The 21,791-nt window shown below is 36.7% G+C and overlaps 2 protein-coding genes across 9 annotated transcripts in view; one reads left to right on the plus strand and one right to left on the minus strand.

Annotated features, from left to right (window-relative positions):
- The window catches only part of MBP (myelin basic protein), a gene marked incomplete at its 3' end in the record, with an annotated part of 85,470 nt that extends 83,239 nt beyond the window's left edge, over window positions 1-2,231 (plus strand). Inside the window, exons 7-8 of the mRNA XM_080611510.1 lie at window positions 700-825; window positions 2,175-2,231. Of these exons, the coding sequence (XP_080467636.1) occupies window positions 700-825; window positions 2,175-2,231 (183 nt within the window). The remainder of the gene's footprint in view (window positions 1-699; window positions 826-2,174) is intronic.
- A 3,710-nt stretch (window positions 2,232-5,941) lies between these two features.
- Window positions 5,942-21,791, minus strand: part of ZNF236 (zinc finger protein 236) — a 78,186-nt gene continuing 62,336 nt past the window's right edge. For 6 of the 8 annotated variants that reach the window (XM_080611317.1, XM_080611316.1, XM_080611315.1 and 3 more), the window contains 9 exons: window positions 21,321-21,564; window positions 20,814-20,993; window positions 19,427-19,579; window positions 17,964-18,154; window positions 16,202-16,333; window positions 13,521-13,718; window positions 10,329-10,458; window positions 8,100-8,276; window positions 5,942-7,661 (listed from right to left, as the gene is read on the minus strand). In XM_080611317.1, the coding sequence (XP_080467443.1) occupies window positions 7,534-7,661; window positions 8,100-8,276; window positions 10,329-10,458; window positions 13,521-13,718; window positions 16,202-16,333; window positions 17,964-18,154; window positions 19,427-19,579; window positions 20,814-20,993; window positions 21,321-21,564 (1,533 nt within the window). In that variant the 3' untranslated portion in view covers window positions 5,942-7,533. Of the gene's footprint in view, window positions 7,662-8,099; window positions 8,277-10,328; window positions 10,459-13,520; window positions 13,719-15,307; window positions 15,705-16,201; window positions 16,334-17,963; window positions 18,155-19,426; window positions 19,580-20,813; window positions 20,994-21,320; window positions 21,565-21,791 lie in introns of those variants that run through there. The other 2 variants (XM_080611314.1, XM_080611318.1) reach the window with 2 other exon arrangements.

The following is a 21,791-nucleotide window of genomic DNA, read 5'->3' on the forward strand; positions in this document are numbered from 1 at the left end:
CCTCCCTTAAAGACTCCTGGAAGACCTATCTGCTGCATTTTAATTTTCCTGGGAAGAACAAAAATGGGAGGGGAGGCTAGGATGAGATGAGCACTTATTCCACAGATGGAATTGCTCTTATACAGTAAAGTCTGCAAAACTAACATTGTCACTAACTCAAGTATTTTGTTCCACCTTTCCTTGCAACCCCTTTTAGTAAGAAATGATCTGCCTGAACAGTTACTAGACAAGTTCTTTCCACAGTTACCTCACAACTAATGACATTCTACTTCTCTACCACAGGTTTGATTTTATATGGGATGGACATATAAATTACCTGCATTTTCAGACAAAACCTTAAAGCCTTCAAGCCATTAAGCATTCCTTTCATTATCAGAAGTCCACAAATTAGTTGAAGTGTTTGTTACCTTAGAACTTGTAAAATTGAAACATTTTAAGTTTTGTCATCCAGAGCAACCTTCTGAGTATCCTTTTTTGATTATCGTCTTTTACAGATCGGTGCTTCCCTCAGATTTGAGTATATTCAGATAATTTCCTAACATTTTCCTTCATCCTTGCTCATTACATTGAAGATTACTTTGTTCCAACATTAGATTTCTTGTTTAATTATTACATCTCAGTGATCAAAAAAGATTACAATGTGTACAGGGTAACTGGAATGCAGTAATTTGCAATATATATGAAAATCTTTCTTTGCAGGGTGGTGAAGGACACAAGCCAGGATATGGAGGAAGTGGAAAATTCTATGAGCATAAGTCTGCTCACAAGGGACATAAGGGATCCTATCATGAGGGCCAGGGCACTCTTTCCAGAATCTTTAAACTGGTAAAGTACAATTGAACTTACTCTGAAGTACAAAAACCTGAGTCCAGGCCAAACCTTTCCAGAACCTGCCATGTTTGAAACAACCACATTTCCTTAAAGCTTCTGAAGGAACTAAATTTGCATGGATAAACCAGAAGGTTATCTCATGGGTCTGCTAACTACTTACATGATAGGAAAAAAGGTAAAGGTACACAATCAGTTACCATCAGGAAAGAAGGTAAGTCCACAAAGTCCCACAAAGACTTGTGCAAGGATCTGCGTTATTACTCAACTCCCAAATGACCTGGAACACAGATGAATGAAGTGACACAGCTTGCTGCTGCTGCTGCTAGATTACTTAGAATAGTGAAAATGAAAGCAAATTGATAGGCTGCAGAATGGTAGTACAGGGCAGCGTTGGACATGTATTTGGTTGAGATGCAGTTTCAACTTGAACAGTCCCTGGTTGTTCCCCCGCCCCCCAAAGATGGGAGAACTCCTGTAATATGTCATTACAATGAGTTTTGACACCCCATATGAAAGTTAGAAAACTGTCTTGCAAAAAATAAACATTTGGCCAGATTAGCTTTAATTTGGTTCAGTTCACCATTTTGAGTCATGGCACAGCCCCACAAGCACAGCTAATAAATCAAAAGAGACCAGGGAATTCAGTCATTTCAGCTTGGACCATCTTTGCTATAAAACTGCTCTAGGGCTTTTCTCAGTTGCAGATAAATGAATTGTCACAAGTTTGAGAGTTTTTTTCTAGTCTGATGTTTTCTTATTACTTGTAAAAATAGGCCAGGTTTCAGCTCTTTTCTGGTTTTTTTCCTGTATTTGCATCCAAGCTTTCCATACAAGACCCACGCTGATATAATCACATTAACAATTTACCCTAATATTACAGAATAAAATTATCACATTTCAATTCTTTCAGATGTGAGACTCTCATAACTTGTATGCAGGGTCTGGAGGGTTTGGCTTTGGTGGTTTTTTTTTATTCAAGTATACACACAGTTCATGGGTACCCTTAAAAAAATTAAAACTTCCAAGATGTCTAAGCAAGTAAGTTGCTTTCATTAGGAAGGCCTGAATAAGAACATGCACCTACAAATAACTCATGAGAAACTGTCCAGCCCTGTATGAGAGACTTAGTAAATTAGTCCTCAGTGAAAATATGCAAAACCCAATTATCTCTTCGAAGTGAAAATCCCAGCAATATTTAGCAATACACCAGAGGCCACTGCAAGCCATTTTCATTAGATAATATTCAACATTTTGTCCTACTACAGATTCATGGGTGTTTTTAACTTATAGTCCCAAATACACAGTACTTTTCAATTAACCTAACTCTGTTATTCCCTCCACAGGGAGGCTCTGGGTCCCGACCTGGATCCCGGTCTGGTTCACCCGTTGCTAGGCGCTGAAGCTCTAAGATGCCATCCAAGGATCATGTACTCTGCTTCATAATGTAACTGCCTTAAAAATAGTAACAACTGCAACAATTACCTAGATAGATGCAATCCATTACTTAAAGCCAATTAGGTTCTGCATGCAGTAGATGATTATACAAACTTTTATTGGCAATCCCTGACCAACAGTTGAATGAAAGGAACACAAAGAGTAGCTTTACTAGATGTTTTCCTTATTTTATGTGAAGTAACAAGATCTCTGACTACTCATTCTTCTCCAGGATGCCCTAACTGTATGCTGGACTTCATTATTTCTCCCAAGCACCTAATTTGAGCTCAAGTCTTCTGGTTTCATTTTAGTGAACATCAGAACTACAAATAAAGAGTTAATGTGTTGAATATTGAGCACTGCTGTTAATGAATTTCTGAGACACTGCTGTTAAAAACAAAAATCCACCATGTGCAGAAGTTGTAAGGACTGTTTATCCAAATACTTTTTTTGATTTGGTTTTTGTTTTGTTTTAATCTTCCTTCTCTCACTCACAGAATAATTTATTTTCATAACAGGATTAGGCAGTCATGGAAAGGTTCACCAAACATTGGGAGTTCAAGGTATGTGAAGTGTGGGAGGGGGCAGATGTTGCAGAATCAATAAGATGCGGAGCAACAGTAATAAGGAAATTCTTTCCATACCATGAATTGCTCATCGCATCCAAATCATTAGAATTAAGAGCAGATGAGGGAGAGAAAGAGGATTTCAAATTTGAGTTAGACTAATGTTAAGAAATAAGGGATATTCCCAGAAACATCTAAAGATTGCGCAAGTGACCACTGGACGTCGCTGGTGCTTCAGACAAACGCTGCTGTAACAGCATAAACTCTGCAGCACAATAAATAAGTAAACATATAAACAAATAGGTCTAATTTCTGAAAGAGAGCCCTTCAGTTTTGGTATCTCAGATAGTCCTGCACATCTCACGTTAGAATTTCGTATCTTTTTCAGCAGTGTCATGTTTGATCAGCTCACCTTTTGCCTGTGAACATCTGGATGCCTGTTAAGGGCAGTGCACCAAAGCAAACTCATAGTAAACTACTGTGAACATTTAACTGTGGTACTGTAGTTGCCTTACAGAAATAAATTATAGCTGAGTTAGATTTAGATATTACTTGTCCACAACTTACTAAAATGAATGTGTGGCAATGGTATTTCCAACCACACTTAGGGAAATAAAAGGCTCTTCTGAATTGCACTGTTTTATTACTTAAACTTACCATTTCTTCAAGCTGTCATCTAAGTGTCTGATTAATTATTTTATTTTTTTAGTTTTAGCCTATGCATTGTAGACTACAGTTAATGCTTCCCAGGTTGAAACTGCATTCCTAATAAGTGCCCAGTAAAAGTTACCTATGAATACGTACATTAATTGCATTTCACATCTAAATCTACTGTAGGTTTAAATCAGTGTCCATTAGTATGAAGCAATGGAAGACAAGAGGATAGAAAATACATAGAGACTAAAGAAAACAAAACCACCAAAATTATTAAGCATACACAGGCTTATTACATCTCCTATTACCTACATTGGTTGCTATGTGTATTTTTCTATTGTAGCTTCATCCAGATGTATACTCTACAATGTAATAGTTGATTTAATTTGAATACATATTGTTCTTATAGGAACACAGCTTTTAAAAATATTCATTATTGAAATAAAGTAATCAACTTGAAATGAAACTTGGACCAGTTTTGTCTTTTGTAACAGAGAAGATCACATATATGAAATTCTGTGCTGTTTGGTTTTTTTATCCTCAATCAATGAAGTTCTGTAGTTGGGGTGTTGTTTTTTTTTTCCCAATTTATGAATGATTTTCAGATACTAGAAAAATAACACTTTGGGACCCACAACCCAGTTGCCTGCACATAGGCTTCTAGTGACATTACTGGTGACTTAGCACGGCCCGCAAGACTGACAACTGACACAGGATTTATGGGAGGCCATTGTCTGTGGAGTGGCAGCTAAACACCAAGCAAGGCATAAAATGCCTATGGTATACCAATCCCACTCTTTATAAACAAGTATAGCATGAAGTATCTTCTTCAAACAGGGTATGTAAAAATCAAGTTGTTTTTTAAAGCAGCCTTCAAAAATAGGAAATATTTAAGTTGAAAAAATTAAGAAATACATCATTCTAAATACCACACTGTAGAAGTACAGAACTTATCCAAAGCTTTTCCATGCCTTTATCATTCTGCTTTCCCTCAGTCAGCTTTTCCAGAGGCTGGAATTGGCTTTTTAGGATTTACTTCCTACAGAAGAAAAGGTATGGTACTTTAAAGCATGATTTTACCAACACGTGTGTCTTAAAAGAGACTAAAACTTAGACTGAAATTTATTCTTATAATTACTCACCAGTATTTTCACTGAAAAGCAGCAGTTTAAATGGCTTTGTAATGGATTTGTAAGCAAAGGATCTTTTCTGAATGCACAACCGTTACTGGGAGTATGCAATTTCTTGTACTGAAGGAATAGACATAAACCAAAAGAAATGCTTGAGCAGCCATAAGCCAAAAAGCCTGAGGCTAGAGTAAGTCTACTACTGCATCAAACCAGAAAGAACACAGGTATTGCTATGCACGATGCACTTACTCAACTATACCACATGACTCTTCAAACATGCCTTAGAACAATAGGTCTTTCTGCACCTACTTCAACATTGCTTTTGAAAATATCAACATATTGGTTACAGTGTCTGTATTTGTACTGAACCATCAACAGATTAATACTGCTTTGAAAAAACTCTTGACTCAATCTTGCCAAGATTGAAATCTCTATGTCAGGATTCTCAAGAGTGAATTACTGATGTTCATGGGGTAGGAGGATGCAGGGAAGCAAACCAAACACCATGTTACAAAGAAGTTTTTAAAAAAGTCTATTTACTGTAACTGACAGGATGCCCAAGTGCTGGAGGAGTATCAAACTGAACGTGAGAAACATGTTAGCTGACTCCATAACTCATGCTGCTTATTTAATACTTCCAAGACCTAAACCACACACTTGTTGCCTCCAACCAAGACATAATACTTTGAGAAGTGACCATTTGAAAACAGCATCTTTTTACTCATGAGATCTGCTTTTAGCACATAGTCAGCCACTACCAGCTTTTACCTGCTGACAAAACAATTGCTGCTAGAGCAGACGGAATGCTTTCAAGGATTCAGGAATCACATTCCCATTACAAAGGACAGATTTCCATCTGGATTTGACCAGTTGGAAATCATCTTCTGTCAACCTCTTGAAAGTGCCATCCCTTATGCAGCAAATCAACTCCAACAAACTTCACTATGCATTTATACAGTATTTTCTAAAAGAACAGGGAAAAGCATTTATACATGGTCCATGCAACACATTTACTGTATTATTACAGATAAACAGGGTGCTATGCCATTGGGCCAGTATGCATTCAGACAACTGTAAAATATTGCAAAATTTAAAACATTCAATTCTTAAACAGCTAAACACTAATAGGCTGTCTGGAAGGAAAGGCACTGCTGGAAGTTGAGAGACACACTTCTGGTGAATGGAGTTTTTAGAATTTTGTAGAATCCAGAATCAAACGCTAAAAAAAAAAATACACGAAACAGAATTTGGAAAAAAGTAATATTATTTATCATGGTTTTGAATTAAATATTCCACATAACAAAAGTGTTATTTTCATGTCACCAACTATATTACTTATATACATATGCCAAAAAGTTAACAAAAGAATTAAGAGACGCCTTATCAAAACCAACAGTGATTTCTTGCTTCAGCAATCTGAAATAACTGGTTTGTATCATAGACAAAGTATAGACAATATTTACAGCAAACGGCTTTTTGGATCTGAGAACAATTATCTTTCTTAAGGTTAATTAAAATCCAGCTCTGTATTATAGTACAACAAATCCACCACTGATCTAGAAGTACTTGTGGCAAACTGAAAACATGAACTTCCTGCAACTGGGATTAGTATTTACAAAATATACTGATCAGCCACACAGAGGCTCATATAACTTTAAATATATATATACATATACAAGCACACATATATATATCTATATATATGTAACATATAAATAAAATTCAAAACAAGGTAAAAATAAGAAAAGAGCTTCTGTCTTTGGAATGTCTAAAAGATGACTATGTTTCTACTCCAGTGTTTCTCTGTTATGAATATACTTAACAAGTGGCACCTTTCAAAGCATGACTTAAGTCAGCTAGGTAGGTTTGCTGAAACAATGACTTCAAACAACAACAAAGTAACATATTTCTAAATTTCACAAAGAAAATAATGAGGAATTTACAGATTTGAAATGATAACTGTTTACGGCAGCGGGGAATATTGTATAACAGAGGTGACCTAGTGTGCATCTAACTTTCTCACTGCTAACACTAAACTGTATGTTTACTTCCCCGATTTAGTATATGGCTGTGTTTTCCACAGATACTGAGATATGTACCTGCTGATCCATTACAGCAAACAAAAAAAGAAGAGGCTTTCATTGGAACCTCTTCTAGTTTGGATTCTCTTTAAATAAGTATTGCTGAGTTTTAAGCCTCAGACTTTTCACATAAATATTAACAACTAACTGCCTTTGCGGCTGGAATGGAAATGAACATGCTCCCTTCTCAAGAGTTTAACTCAAGAAAAGCCATAAGTTCACGGCATTTTATTTTCTTCAACAAATTCTCACAATGTACTAAAAAGAAAAAAAAATAACTTAAACCAGAAGTACAGCATTTTCCTGTGCCTTAAAATAAAAAAAAAATCCCAAAACACAAACCACCCTATCTTATACTGCATGCATTTTCTCTGTAACACTTTGTCTCCAACCTCAATTATTTCTTCAAACACATAAAAAATAAGAAAGCTGACCAACAGTTTCATGGTTTTCTCACAAAGTTGTTCTTCACCTCCTTTTAAAAAAGGGAGTAATTCTATTCTGATATAAAGTTCCAGTTTATTTTTCAAATAGATATACTGGCTGTGAATTAGAAGATGAAACTGTATACAGTATTACCTGAGTTCACTGATTCACAGACAACTTAGCACAGATTAAATGATGTTTTCCCGGTATTCATCTACAAGCTTAAAAAAAAGAATGATTCTTTAAGGTATTTTTTTTTGTAAATAATTACAAAAACCTAATATATTATTCTATTGTTAACATTTTCAGTGTTTGAAGCTTTAACTGTAAAATCCACCTTTGACTTTTCTGAAAACTTGTTCAGAGAAATTTGAGTCCCAGAAACGTTTTTAGCTGTCAAATTTTAGCATGTCATCGAAAAACATTGCCTATACTCTGCCATTCATTTGAAGATTCTGGTACCACTTCTTCTAAATTCAGAGCACGACTAATATCTTCTCCTTCTTGTTCTGGATGACTAGCAGGCTCTTGTACAGGACCTACCAAAGTACAAGATGAAAAGACAAGTCAGTTTGATTTGACATATAGTATAAGAATATTACAAATATAGCACTTGGGAATAAAGGAATCATGATGCGAAAGGTGTTACACAACTACTTCAGATTCTGTAAATTCATTAGAGGCGCTCTGAAAAAAAAATTTTCAAACCCTTAATATAATTGGCTGTTTTTCTATAATAGTGTCTGAACTTTGTATTTCTGTACTACAGAACTCCACATATAAAACAACAAACCATAAGCAGTAACCAATCTCTATTTCAACCTGCTTTTGGGCTGCATGTGCCACTATTAGCTTATCAATTCTGGTCTTTGGCTATTAATGCCCAATTCCTCAGTAACTTACAGGAAGTGTTTTGTGTTTTCCTAGGAAAGCACATGGCTTTCTGCACTCACCATTACTATCATTATGCTACATACCAGTGTAACCATGAGCCCGTTTCATATGTAGTTTCATATTGCTTTTCTGTGTAAATCCCATTGCACAGTAATCACATTTGTAAGGCCTCTCTCCTGTGTGCTTTTTCATGTGGACCTGAAGAGCACTCTTCTGGTTAAAAGCCTTTTCACATAGCGTACACTGAAATGGCCGCTCCCCTGATAAAAAAGACAAACTGCTTTAATAATTTCTCATTTCAACATAAAAATACAGTTCAGAATTCAGTAAAAACTATGAAGACAACCTAGAAGTAGACATGATCTTTTTCCTTGATACTTTTTCAAAGTACTATGGCTTCATACTGTCAGCAAGACAACTCAAATTAAGTGTCAGAATATTTACATAAGTCCTAAATCACTGATATTGTTATCTTTCCGATCCAATTTATTATCTAAGTCAATTATTTAATAGACGTGCAAAAAAAATCAATTTACCAGTTTGACTTTTCTGTACTCAATGGAACCATCACCTTTTTACATCATTTAGAATAATGTAAATAAAACCATATTATAGAATTAACAAAGCTGATGCTTGTAAGAAACTAGAAAGTCAAATGTGCAAAAAAAAGTTCCGGTATTTCCACATGGGACCTCCTATGCCAATAGCTACTAGGCATTCCCACACCTTACCACAGCAGGCATATTACTCCAAACCTGCCAGCACACTGTTTTTAAATAGAAATTCAAGAACATGCTAATCATAAAAATATTTAAAAGACCTACTTTGCAAAACCAGACCTTTGCTTCAACATTTAACACCACAACCTCTGACATCAACGGAAGACACGTGCTGTATGTCATTAAGGACTTCTAAAAGCACTTTTGGAACTTACAAATACACTGTAGTTTCCATGCTAAATCCAGCTTCTCAGGCAAAGGTCCTTGGAAGCACAAAAGTGTTCTTTCTATTTTTGTTAACAACAATTTCACAAGTTTGAATTGAAATCTAAGTTTCCTCAGATACTTCTGACTCCAGGTTTTCCTGTTAAGATGAACAGCCTTTCTGATGTTGTGTAATGGATTACCATGTGTCTTTTTGGTAGAACTGGAAGCACCTACTTCCATCTAATTTTGGCAATACTTCTCCAAACTGCTCTTCACTGATAAAACCAAACGTACAAGCTATTCAGAAAAATAATGTGTTCTCCTTCTGGCCACTGATTAAGTAGATACTGCCCATTAGTAGTCATTCAAAATGTTTAATCAAGAAAGAAATCACAAACACTTTCTCTTAGACAACGATCTTACCTTTAGGAAAGCATACCAGCTTAGGTTTACATTAGCCTTTCCAATTATAGTTTATGTAAGAGCAACCCTCTAAAAACATCTGTGCAGCACATTTTCACTCTTTTGGTCTTAAGAGACTTTTAGAAGAACATTCTCTTCTGGAAGAATAACTATCATGTGGATTGACTTGCTGTTTCAACAACATCAGGCAACAGTAATATAAAAATGGATTTAGCAAGGACTGTAATAGTTTGTGGGCATTTGTCCTTAAGAAACAGAAGGTGATGCCAGTTGGGCCATCCTATGTGCAGCTTTCAGCTCATAGCAGGGCAGAAGCTGCAACCTGAAAAGCACTTCTATGACAGAAAATGTGTGCTCCCCAGAAGTCTGTCTAGTCTTTTTACAGAGTAACAGTTTAAAATAATTAAGCAGAAATGAATACAACAAATTAAAAGCACTGTCATTAGAAACAGATGAACTAAGTAGTTCAATGACAATGAAGCACTGCCTACAGCAGTCAGCATCGGTAGTCAAGACTGTCACTTATTTATCATTGAGCACACCCACTCATTTGCACATTTTACTATGCTTGAAGATGATCATATCCAGAGTCTTTACACCACTTTAAATAATACATTAAAATATGCTTTCATTAATCTGTTTCAAAGATTGATAAACTTTTAGATACAAACTTAGGGCATTCACATCACCATTGCAGTACTGCTAATCCCAGAATATGAAGAAGCTTAGTGAAGCATAAAGTTCTGGCTCTGAACAAAACACCAGTTTCTAAGATTTCAAGTCTGCTGTTCCTTATTTTAGTTTCTAAACTCTTTGGGTTAGAAATTCACCTTTTTTTTTTAAGCTTAATCTAAATATTGATATCTGAATGCAGTTACCTGAAACCAAGAGCAAGGACTCCAAACATAACACCCATATGTTCATGAGAAAACCTCGTGAGATAAAAATAATTTTTGGCATTACCTGTGTGAATGCGACTATGTCTCTCCAGCTGACTTGGCTTAGCAAAAGCTTTTTCACAAGTATCACACTTAAACACTCTAGGCTTCTGGGAACTCAGTGAAGGCCCAGCCTGATGGGTTTGCATGTGTTCCTAAGCCAGTATAGAAAAAAAAAAAAAACATTTCAGACCATATTGAAAAGCTGGAAGAAGATGGAACCCTGCTTTTTTTTTTTTTCTTTTAAATAAGAGATTGTTTTTTGTGTATCAACTCTTTGTAATGCTGATGCATCAGTATCTTCCATTTTTGAAAATCTCTGTCAATAACTCTATGCATTGCACGTTTTGTATACATTAGTCCCTTCACCAGTTATCTGAACCAAAAAAACCCCAAACTAACCAACCCAAAGCTCTTGAAATACTTTGTTCACAACCCTTTCCATAGAGAATTTTTCCTAATAGCCAATCTAAACCTCCTCTGGTGCTACTTGAGGCCATTTCTTCTTGTCCTATTGCTTGTTACCTAGGAGAAAAGACCAATAACCACCTCACTACAACCTCTTTTCAGGTAGCTCTAGAGAGCTGTAAGGTCTTCCCTTAGCTTCCTTCTCTCCAGGTAAAAAACCCCAGTTTCCTCAGTAGTTCCTCATAAGACTTGTGCTCTAGACCCTTCACCAGTTTCATTGCCCTTCTCTGGACCTGCTCTAGCACCTCAATGTCCTTCTTGTAGCAAGGGGCCCGGAACCGAACACAGGATTTGAGGTGTGGCCTCACCAGTGCCAAGTACAGTGGGGTGATCATTGCCCAGGCCCTGGTGGCCACACTATTTCTGATACAGGCCAGGATGCTGTTGGCCTTCTTGGCCACCTGAGCACACTGCTGCTCATGTCCAGCTGCTATTAACCAACAGGTTCTTTTCTGTAGGCAGCTTTCCAGCTACTCTTCCCCAGGCCTGTAGCATTGCATGGGGTTGCTGTGGCCCAAGTGCAGAACCCAGCACTGAGCCTTGTTGAATCTCACACAATTGGCCTCAGTCCATGGATTCGGCCTGTCCAGATCCCTCTTAGAATCTTCCTACAAGCAGAGTCTTTCCTATAAGCAAACTCCCACCCAACTTGGTGTCATCTGCAAACTTGCTGAGAGTGGACTTGATCCCCTCACTCAGATCATTGATAAAGATATTGAATAGGACTGGCCCCAATACTGAGCCCTGGGGAATGCCACTTGTGACTGGCCACCAACTGGATTTAGTTCCAGTCACCACAACTTTTGGACACAACCATTCAATCAGTTTTTTATCCAGTGAACAGTAACCCTGTCCAAGCCATGAGCAGCCAGGGGAATGTTGTCGGGAACTGTGTCAAAGGCATCATTTTGTTCCCCAATCCTGTCTTCACAATAGCCTTGTAGTCCTCCTGAGTTGCCTGCCCCTTCTTCCAAAGGTCATATGCTCTTTTTTTCTTTTCTCCTGAGTTCTAGCCAAAGCTCTCTGTTCCCAAGAATCAAAACCTCTATCATTTCCTGCTCACTATATGTCCAAGACAGCCTCAAATGATCACATCACCCACAAGTCCTTCTCTGTTTGCAAAGAACAGGTCCAACGGGCACCTTCCCTAGCTGGCTCACTCACCAGCCACGTCAGGAAGTTATCTTTCACCCACTACAGGAACCTCCTTAGACTGTTTTCTCTCTGCTGTATTGTATCCAGCAGACATCTGGTAAGTTGGAGCCCCCATGAGAATAAGGGCTAGTGACTGTAAGACTCCTCTCAGCATCTTACAGCATATTTTGTCTGCCTCTTCATCCTGGTTGGGTGGTCTATAACAGAATCTGCATTGTTGGCCTTACCCCTGATTCTTACCAATGAACACTCAACCCTTTCATAACCACCATCAAGCTCTGGAGAGTCAAAACTCTCCCTATTAACTCTTGACCAGTTGTCCCAAGGTTTCTTTTGATTGCCCACAGACTTCTTATTGCAACTTCACCACTGCCTACATGAGAAAGCAGTAATAATAATCCAAGGGCAATACCAGAGTAGGAATTTACCTTGTCATATCTTTAACCTCGGACCAGTACGTAACAGAAGTAAAGGTTTAAATATGAAAAAAAAATGTAACACCAGCAAGTTCTAAGGAAACAAACGGAAGAGAGATTGGTTTTGTTTTCATTACTTAAGGAAAACAAGTATCAATAGTGGATTTTTTTATTTTTTAGGTTTTGTTGTTGTTCTATTGCTGGTTGTTTATTTGTTTTTTTTTTTTCTGGAAAATTAGCCTAAACCATAGGCTAACAGTTTCACAGCACCACATTTTATGAGCTTCCCCCAAGGACCAACAGTCCTTCCCCCAAGGACCAACAGACACACATAATCACTCCAAGGGCGTGAACTTCACAAACAGAGTATATTTCCTTAAAATATGCTACTAAAGTGAAAGGAAATCCATTGAAAAGCTCTCCTAAGAGCTACTTAATACTAAGACATTACCTCTGTCTCCAGAAATTTCCTGCTATAAATTCTGGGAAGCTGGTAAAATTTTGGGGAAGTTATATGTTTCCTCTTTTCGTAAAGCACTTCTTCAAATCACTGCCTTTTAGAATCTCTCAGATATAGGACACTGGCCTGGACATAGCACTTGTCTAGTAGAGCTGAATATTCCTAACAGGAGCATTCCATAACCTAATTAAAAATTTAAAGACACCACTAATTTTTTTTAAAGACTTGGAAGTATCAGGTTGTTCATAATCTAAAGAAAACTAAGTATAAAGTATCAGTAGACAACAGCAATAACATTAAAGATATTTTAAAACAAATGCTCCCTCTGCAGATATCCAAGGGAGCATCTAAAAATCAAATGATAAAGAGCAAAGTGTATAGCTTCCCATGATTCCAACAGCTTATCTGGAAAGCAGGATTAGCATTGATGAGATACATAAGCAAATAAAGTAAGTGGAAATTTTTCAGGCACTATTACTTCCACAACACGCATTCACGTTTTTCATTCTGTAATCAATATATGCATTCAAATCCTCTCCACACTCCAAGAGAGAGTTCTCTATCGGTGTATACATCACTACTTAGACTTCCTCTCTCAGATGCACACCTCTCACGCTGTAAAAGGAAAGGTAAAGGGATAACAGGTACCTTTCATTAATATCATAAAAAGTCCAAACCAAAGGATTTAACAGAACAATTAACTGTTATTGCCAAATACCTTGAGATGTGTTGCCCGCTTAAAGGCTTTATTGCAGACATGGCAAACATGTATCCTTTCCTTGCCATGAACCTCTTTACTATGCTGCATCAACATGGTGGCTGAAGAAAAAGTCTGACTACACTCAAAACACTGGTGCACACGACCTTCTTTTTCCGTTTGGCTGCTTTTAGTCACATTAGGAGAAACCTCTGTCACCTACAACAATTTACAAACACACTATCAAATAATTTCATAAGCATACACACAACAGTGGTTTATTTTTCAAAATCTACCTCAACAAGACCTGTTTTTTTAAAATACTTCCAGCAACTTAGCAACACAAATTAAATAAAGTGTATGTAAATATGAACTTGTATTTCATTGCTCTTAAGAATGACACATATATATATTTTAAGAAAACAAAGATTATACCAACTATGGTCAAATTAATTTACTCATTATAAATACAATGTGCTTGTATCAGTATTTCCCTATATTCTGTTTCAGATTCCGGATCATCTCAGATAACTCTCACATCTCTCACCAAACAAAAGCCTAAGACAAAAATATTTCAGGCAAAAAAAAAGTATCTCTGATTTTACAAAGAAGAGTATTTTCTATTCATTTACTTTCTTCATTACAGGCTTAAGACAGTAAAACTCTGAGTTACCAACCTAAAGCTCCAGAAGTACTGAAACACAACAAAAAGTTGATATAATTTGGATGGGGTTGTGCTGTATATTTATCAATGAGAAGCGTTTGGAAAAATTTCACTTTCTTCCAATAAAATACCACAAAATTCCTTGGATTTTACAGATACAAAAGAATCCCAGCTTGCCTACAAGAAGATTATGGGAGACAACATCAAAAGCCTTACTAAAGTCAAGACAAACCACACCAACTGCTCTCTTTCTCCACCAACCCAGTCATCTCATCATGGAAGGCTCTCAGGTCAGTTAAACCCTACTTCCCTCCAGAAATTTCTGCTGAATACTCCTAATCACCTTCTTGTTCCTCGTGTTTGGAAATGCTTTCCAGGATTATTTGCTCTGTTGCCTTCCCATGGCCTCTCCCCTGTCCCTACCTCAACCCGGAAACAACTTGTTGTATTTTCTCTCCCCTGTCCAGCTGAGGAGGGGAGTGACAGAGTATTTTGAGTGACCATAAGGTGTCCAGCAGATCTCTGAACACACTGCAGTTTGCTCTCCTGATGCTCAGGGCTGTCATCCTGCTATTTATTTCCTTCCCTCAGAATCCTGAACTCCAGAGTGAAAGGACACCCCTGATATTCACATTTCCAATCAGGTCTTCCTTGCTTGCAATTATCAAGTCCAGAATACTACTTGTACTTCTTGCCTTCTCAGTCATGTGTATCAGGAAGTTATCATCTATACAGTCTAGAAATCTAGATTCCTTGTGCCTTGCTTGTTGCCCTTCCAGCAGATCTTAGGCAGGTTAAAGTAACCCATTTGGACCAGGGACTACAAATTGCAGACTTGTTTAGGTTGGAAGGACCTCCTGAGATCATCTAGTTCAACTCTTCTACTCAAAATGTCAGCCAGGGCAGGTGCCCAAGACCAAGATGAAAGCCTCATCTTTTACTTCCTCCTGATCAGGCAATCTGCAGCAGTTAGTGCTCAAGGCAGTGTCACCCAGGCTGGTCTGCTTGCCAATCCTTACCCATAAGGTCTCAGTTGATTCACCATCCAGGCAGGACTCCTGGCATTCCCACTGCCATGTTGCCACTCTGTCCTTCCTGAAGATCTTGAATCTAGCCATGGCAGCACTTCAGTTGTATGAGCTGCAGCACCTTCTTTCTCTGATTCCAAAGAGATTACAGCCCTGCAGCTGCATGCAGACATCTAATTCCTCCAGTCTGTTCCCCAAGCTGCATGCAGCAGCGTATTAGCACTTCAGAGACACACACGGTTGTAACAATTTTTCCAAGAGTGGTTCTTCAAGCATGTTACTGTCTCAGCAGCTTTATTTACACATATACATTTGAAGCGAGCCGCCTTCCTTCAGTCCTTATCATGTTTGAGGTTTCTAGTGCCCATAACAGGACAACTTGCCCACATTTTGCCCTCTACTTGCCAGTCCAGTCCACCACTTCTTCACTTCATCATGGTTCACCATGTGTCTCTCTCATTTTTCCAAGTTTAGAGCTTGCATTACCAGGTTGGTTGAAAACACTCATTTTGCCTTCAAGAAGAGAAGTCTGAACTACTTTTTCTAATATTAATACCATATTAAGTATGTCAAAGTTCCTATTGAAATTCAAATACATAAGAAGTTGAAAAGACTTTATACTGCACCACTATTAAAACAAATTAGTTACAAAAAAATAGAATGGAAAAGGTGTGGCAATAGGTGCTATTCTTCCCACAGCTCTCAACTTTGTCAATTTTTTGTTATCCAATTACAAACTTACCTGGAAATTTCTGGAGCAGTCTGTGTTGAGAGCATGGTCATATAATTTGTAGGAAGAAACACATCATTAATTGCATTTCTTTTTGGTAGGTGAAAACGTGTTTTCAACTCAAAACTTAGAATCTGGGTGATTACAAAGTCACAATGAACCTCTTTCTAATACTCCTTTTGGGGAATGACATCAACCTTCCTGCTTCAGAATATAGAGCAATATTTTGATTAAATAATGTCCTTTACCCACAAAATGTACAGAAACGTATTTTATCTACCTGATATGTTATTTCATCAGAGTTTGCAGATGCTGAATGGGATGTATGGCTCACCAGTATGACTTGTTGTGAGCCTGAACCACTTTGGCTAGCGAGACTGGAATCTGTGAGTATAGCAGGGAACTGTTGACCCTGTCAAAGAGGGTAGGAAAAAAAAACAAAGAATGTAGAATAACTATGCTTAAACAGCTAACCGTAGTCATGTAAATTATTTTTATACCTCAAAAGTACTTTATTATTTTGAACAAGACCATTCCAGAACTCTGTCTGAATAAATGCTACTGTTTTCTCTTCTTTTTCCTTCCATTTTAAGTCTAACAATTTAGAGTGCAACAACTGCTGCAAGTCTGTAAGAGCAGAGATTCAGCCTTGCATAAACTTGCATAAACGTTTCAGCATTCCCTTGTCTTTGTCTCTTTGGCTGACATCCTCTTTCCTGAGTGATCTTCCCACAATATTTTCCTTTTTAAAAATCTCTTAATTACACCTACTTCCAAACCACATGAAAGTAAGATACAAAATTACTACTTTAGATATACTAATACCATGCTACTACTTCTATCTCTACATTACTGTTGAAGACTCTTCAATTTCCGTAGGAAACACAGTACCTTTATGTACCACCAATTCCTGCAACATAGACTGTGTTTGCATAGTGCCCAAACAAGGTTTTATTCTTATTTATGCATGCCTTAACATTAGGCATAGTGTCTTATTAATAAACTTCAACACTGCCAAATGTAATTGCTTAAATTATTACAAAGTCTGAAATGAAACCACATGTTGCTTTGTTACTTTGTGATGCCAGAAATCACAAATGTGTCATAAGAACATTTAAGAAGTCTTCCCCAGAGCAAAATTGCAGAAGCTGACTTTGCTTCTCAAGGTTTAATCACACCATATGCCTGACAAATAGTCTTTTATTTACATACATTTACACATTTTAATTTAGGTCAAAAAGTAAGCAAAAATGAACCTAAATCTAGTTAAGCCAAGAAAGTAGAAGAAACAGCTCAAGTTTTCAGATGTAAAATCTACACCAAAATGCCAAACACACGACGACACTAAATTTTCACTTTCTAGTCTTTAAATATTATTTACTGTTTGGATCTGTTTGGGTTTTTTTCCTCCCCATTCCATACATTCTATTTACCAACATCTCTTTGGCTTTTGTTGACACCAAAAAAATCTTTAATTATGATAAAAATAAAACTAATGCTAAAGCTGGTGGGGAGATGACAGTCCATACAGCACTATTCTTATAAAATTTCTTATAACACTACCTGTTTCTAAAGACAGTCAATTTAATTTAGATTCTGTCCTGTTATTTGCTGTGAAAGGAACTGTTGCATCTGCTCTTCAACTATCATGTTCACAAGAAGGAAAACAAAAATTTACCATATTAAACAATAAAAAGATTAGGAATATTCAGTTGTATTTCTGAATAGCAATGATGAAGTACAACACAGTTTAGTTTATCACTAAAACTGATTTCAAACAACGTTTGAAATAGTAGAACCTACCTGATTATTGCAAAAAAAAACCCCAAAACCCTGCTAAATTCACCTGTATTTCTGTTTAAATAGTTTATGTTTCTATATGCCAGTGTGCACACACTGTTGGCAGAAAGAAGGAAAGTTAACTGAATTTTCAAACACTATGTGTTTACAAGACAAAATTATTTTCTAAGCAAAATCTCTGATTCCTGCCCTGTAAGCCAGTGACATTAGTTTATCTCTCAGTTCAGAAAAACTTTTCTTACCTGTGAAGTGATATTAAGTGTAACTGCATCAAGACCACCTGACAACATTCCCTGAGTGTCAGCAAGAGTTAAGGTAACACTACCATCTCCTCCAACTCCTGATGAAGACATTACCAAATTCTGAGTAGAAACCGTAGATTGAGATATGGGTGTTGTTGAAGGGAGGTTTGTTCCACCTGTTGCATTAAGCTCTGGAATATATGCAAATTAGTAAAATAAGAAAAAAAATAGGTCTATTACATACCTAAACTCTTAGCTGCAAACCTGCTTTAATTGAAGTTAATTTCTATTTCTCATTTGCTAGGCCTTTCTCTTGTAGAAGCAGATAAACCAGTTAAACAGTTAATCATGCATTAAAAATTGTCAGATCATAAAATCAGAAAAATTACATCTAAATGTAGCTTGATGGACATCATACTTCAAAACAATAATTTTGTAACATGGCACATGCAAAATGATTCATTGCTGAAAAGACACCTGAAGAAGTTTGAGGTTACACATTTCTGCAGTTTGACCACCTGCAGGGTTCGCAATGAAACACACTTTTACTCAGGCAGTAAACCCAAAATTTGGTAACTCTGTAACCCAACAGTCACACCCTATCCTTGCAACATGGTTTATAACCCATAAGAGCAAAAGGGCCAGTTTATTATCAATAGGTATTTCATAACAGTTTGATTATAACAAGTGTATAATAGTTTATTACAGATTCTCCAACACATGACTAGAGGCCTCATGGCTCTCAAGTCTAAAATAAGGCACAATACCACTGTCTGTTTTTACTAATTCATTACACAAGAGCATGCTTTAACCTTCAAATCTTACAGGATACTCTGGGGTAGGCTCCCCCCAGTATGACATTAAAGCAGATTTGTTTTATAGATGTATATGAGCACTAAAGCAAGCTATGAAAGGAGACAGACTAACGAAAAGGAAGACAGGGAAAATGTATTTCCGTATCAGTAATAAGACCATATTAGTGCAACCTGCTGCAACCAATCAGTGTAACCAATGCAATCTGCTGCACTGGGTAAAAGTATGAACAACCATATACACACACATGTGTTTATGTGTATATTAAGCAGATATAGGTAGAAATTCATATACATATTTAAAATGTCAAAATTTGATTACCAGAGGAAATTTGATATAAAGGGCATTTTATCATCTGTCTGCAACAAATGTATGATTTCTTCATCCTCCGATTTACAGAAATAGTCCTTCAATATTTCCGTAACTGCCTCAAAGTACCGATTTTTAGACAGGCCTTCTTATTTTCATTTTCTTCTTATGTGGAGTAAAGTTCATTTAAATTGGCATAACAAGTTAAAACTAGTAAGAAAATACACAAAGCCATGCAGTTCCTGAACTGTAATATGCAAGATTATACCATTTACTTACCTGGTCTAGTATTTTTTTTTTAATTATTATAATTTTTAATTAGAAAATCACTGTATGCATACCTGGAGTATTTAGTGAAGTGCCCTGAGAAAGAAGCTGGTCGTTGCTTATAGTTAATGTAGCACCTGTTGTCTGGCTGGTGATGGTTGGCGCTGTCAGCCTTAAGCCACTATTCAGATCACTGCTTCCAGAATTATGCTGAATAAGATCTTGGCCTGAATACAAATTAGTCCTATTATAACTGGAAATGTTTCAATGTTATTCTGCTATTGTACTTAGAAATATAAAACAAGTGATCATAAAATAATAGAAGTACAAAACACGCAGATTTTTATGCAGCGGTTCAAATTTTGAATACGGATGTGATTATGCATATCTAGATACTAGCATGTAGAGAAATACCTGAAATTAATAATATTTAGACGAACACTGATCTTACTTCTCTTGTTTCAAGAAACCAACTTCATGAAACTATAAAACTCTAGTAAACTAAAAGCTAATGGCTAAAATATGGGGTTTTTTTTTATCTAATATATGGATAATAAATTGCATTGAACATGACCTCTTTTCTAAACACATCACTCTATATACAGTGTTAATTTTGTGGGACAGTGGGACAGTCAACAAGCACAGAACATACAGAAACTGAAACCTGTACTCCATTTTTCTTAGAATAGTGAACATCTATTAGCAAGCACAAAAACCTAAGTGGGATTCCCTGACACCTTACGCTAACATTATTGTCATTACACTTAAAAACACTAAATGCATTACAGAAAACAGAAAAAGAGAAAAGAGAAGAAAAAAAGTAAAAGAAATTTTAAAAAGTAAAACACAGATAAAATCATTAAATATTATACTGGATCTATTAAAGAAGTGTTATGATACAAAATACAAACTGTCTTTGGGAGAAATAGGTATTTATAGTCCATAGAGGCTCAGTGTCTTGGAGGCAGTAAGAAAGTCAGAATTCATTCCGAGACACCTGAAATATTAGCTACATATTATAAAGTCTGAACTACACTTCAAAGAAAGATCAGAACATCTGTTAGAATGTGGTTTCACAGCATTAGAAGAAAACTGATTAAACTCATCCCCAGTGCTTGCCTGCTTGTTCATGTCCTAGTACCACCCACAGGAGTTGCACCACCCCAGACGAGCACAGCAGTGAGGTAAGAACTGGTTATATAGGCTTTGTCATTAAGAGAAGTATCTGTTGGCTCTAGGCCATGAATAAACAGGGAACCAATCTAACATATCCTCAAAGCAAATATATTTGGTTTTCATAAACAAATTTAAGGAGTACTTTTTAAAGCTGATGAATAGTAAAAAAAAAAAAAACCACACCATGGGAAAGCTGTGGACTGTGAAAATACCCTTAAATGCTGGTGTATAGCTACCTCATAAGATACAGATCTGATACCATTAAAGAGACTTTAAAATACCAACCAGATATTGTAAGAGTGATTTCTTGAGGACTTCCTGATGAGCTTGTAGCAGTAGAACCTGAAGCATGAGCTAGAACTTGACTCAAACTGGAATTATTTATGGTCAACATTATCTCATGTTGTCCATTTGAAGATGATACCATACCCTGTGAAGTCATGACTTGAGAGATGTCTTGTGTACCTAAATGTAAGTGGGTAGAACAAAAAAAAAAAAAAAAGCCCACACAAAAAAAACAACCAAACAAACCATAAAGATTCTTTCATCATAGTAAACACAATTTTTAAAAGCAATTCATGCATTATTTTCTAAACTACAATGAAACACAAAAGAAGCCAAGGAAAGATGCTAGAACTTGCACTCTAAAGAACAACTTGCAAAGGAACAAACTGGATATGAAAACAATTTAAGATCTTCAGAAAAAAGACTGTGTTGAATTTCTCACTGTGGGTAACACCATAAGTAAAACTAAGAAATCCAAAGCCCAATAGAATTAGTGACACTGCTTACCACTAGCACTGGTTGTCAGCACAGACTCTTGCTCAGATAGGGATCCTATTGTCATGTTAGCAGATGATGTTACTGTGGGCTGCAAAGACAGGCCTGATAAAGGCTGAATAACCACATTAGCCGGCACCGCATTCTCTGTTGCCTGCAGGGAGGAATTCTGTGGAGCCATATTGGGATCTCCAGTTAGCTGTTGAGCAAGTAAATTACTCTGCTGTAACGTCTGCTGTAGAATACTTGGATCGATCTGGAAAACAAGTTTTCAATCTGATCAATCTGAAGTTAAGAGATACTACAGGTTAAGCAAATATCCTTAACATAAATCCAGAACTCATATTTATTGCATATAGAGTATGTGTAATATTTAAAATTTTTACATAACTATTTAAAACTTAAATTATTTTTCAAGAGTCTGTATATAGCCACTCTCCAAAGTCACTATGTAAGCAGCCTAGTCAGCTTCATCTAGATTCT

The sequence above is a fragment of the Psittacula echo genome (genome assembly GCF_963264785.1).
Source record: "Psittacula echo genome assembly, chromosome: 2".
NCBI lineage: Eukaryota > Metazoa > Chordata > Aves > Psittaciformes > Psittacidae > Psittacula > Psittacula echo.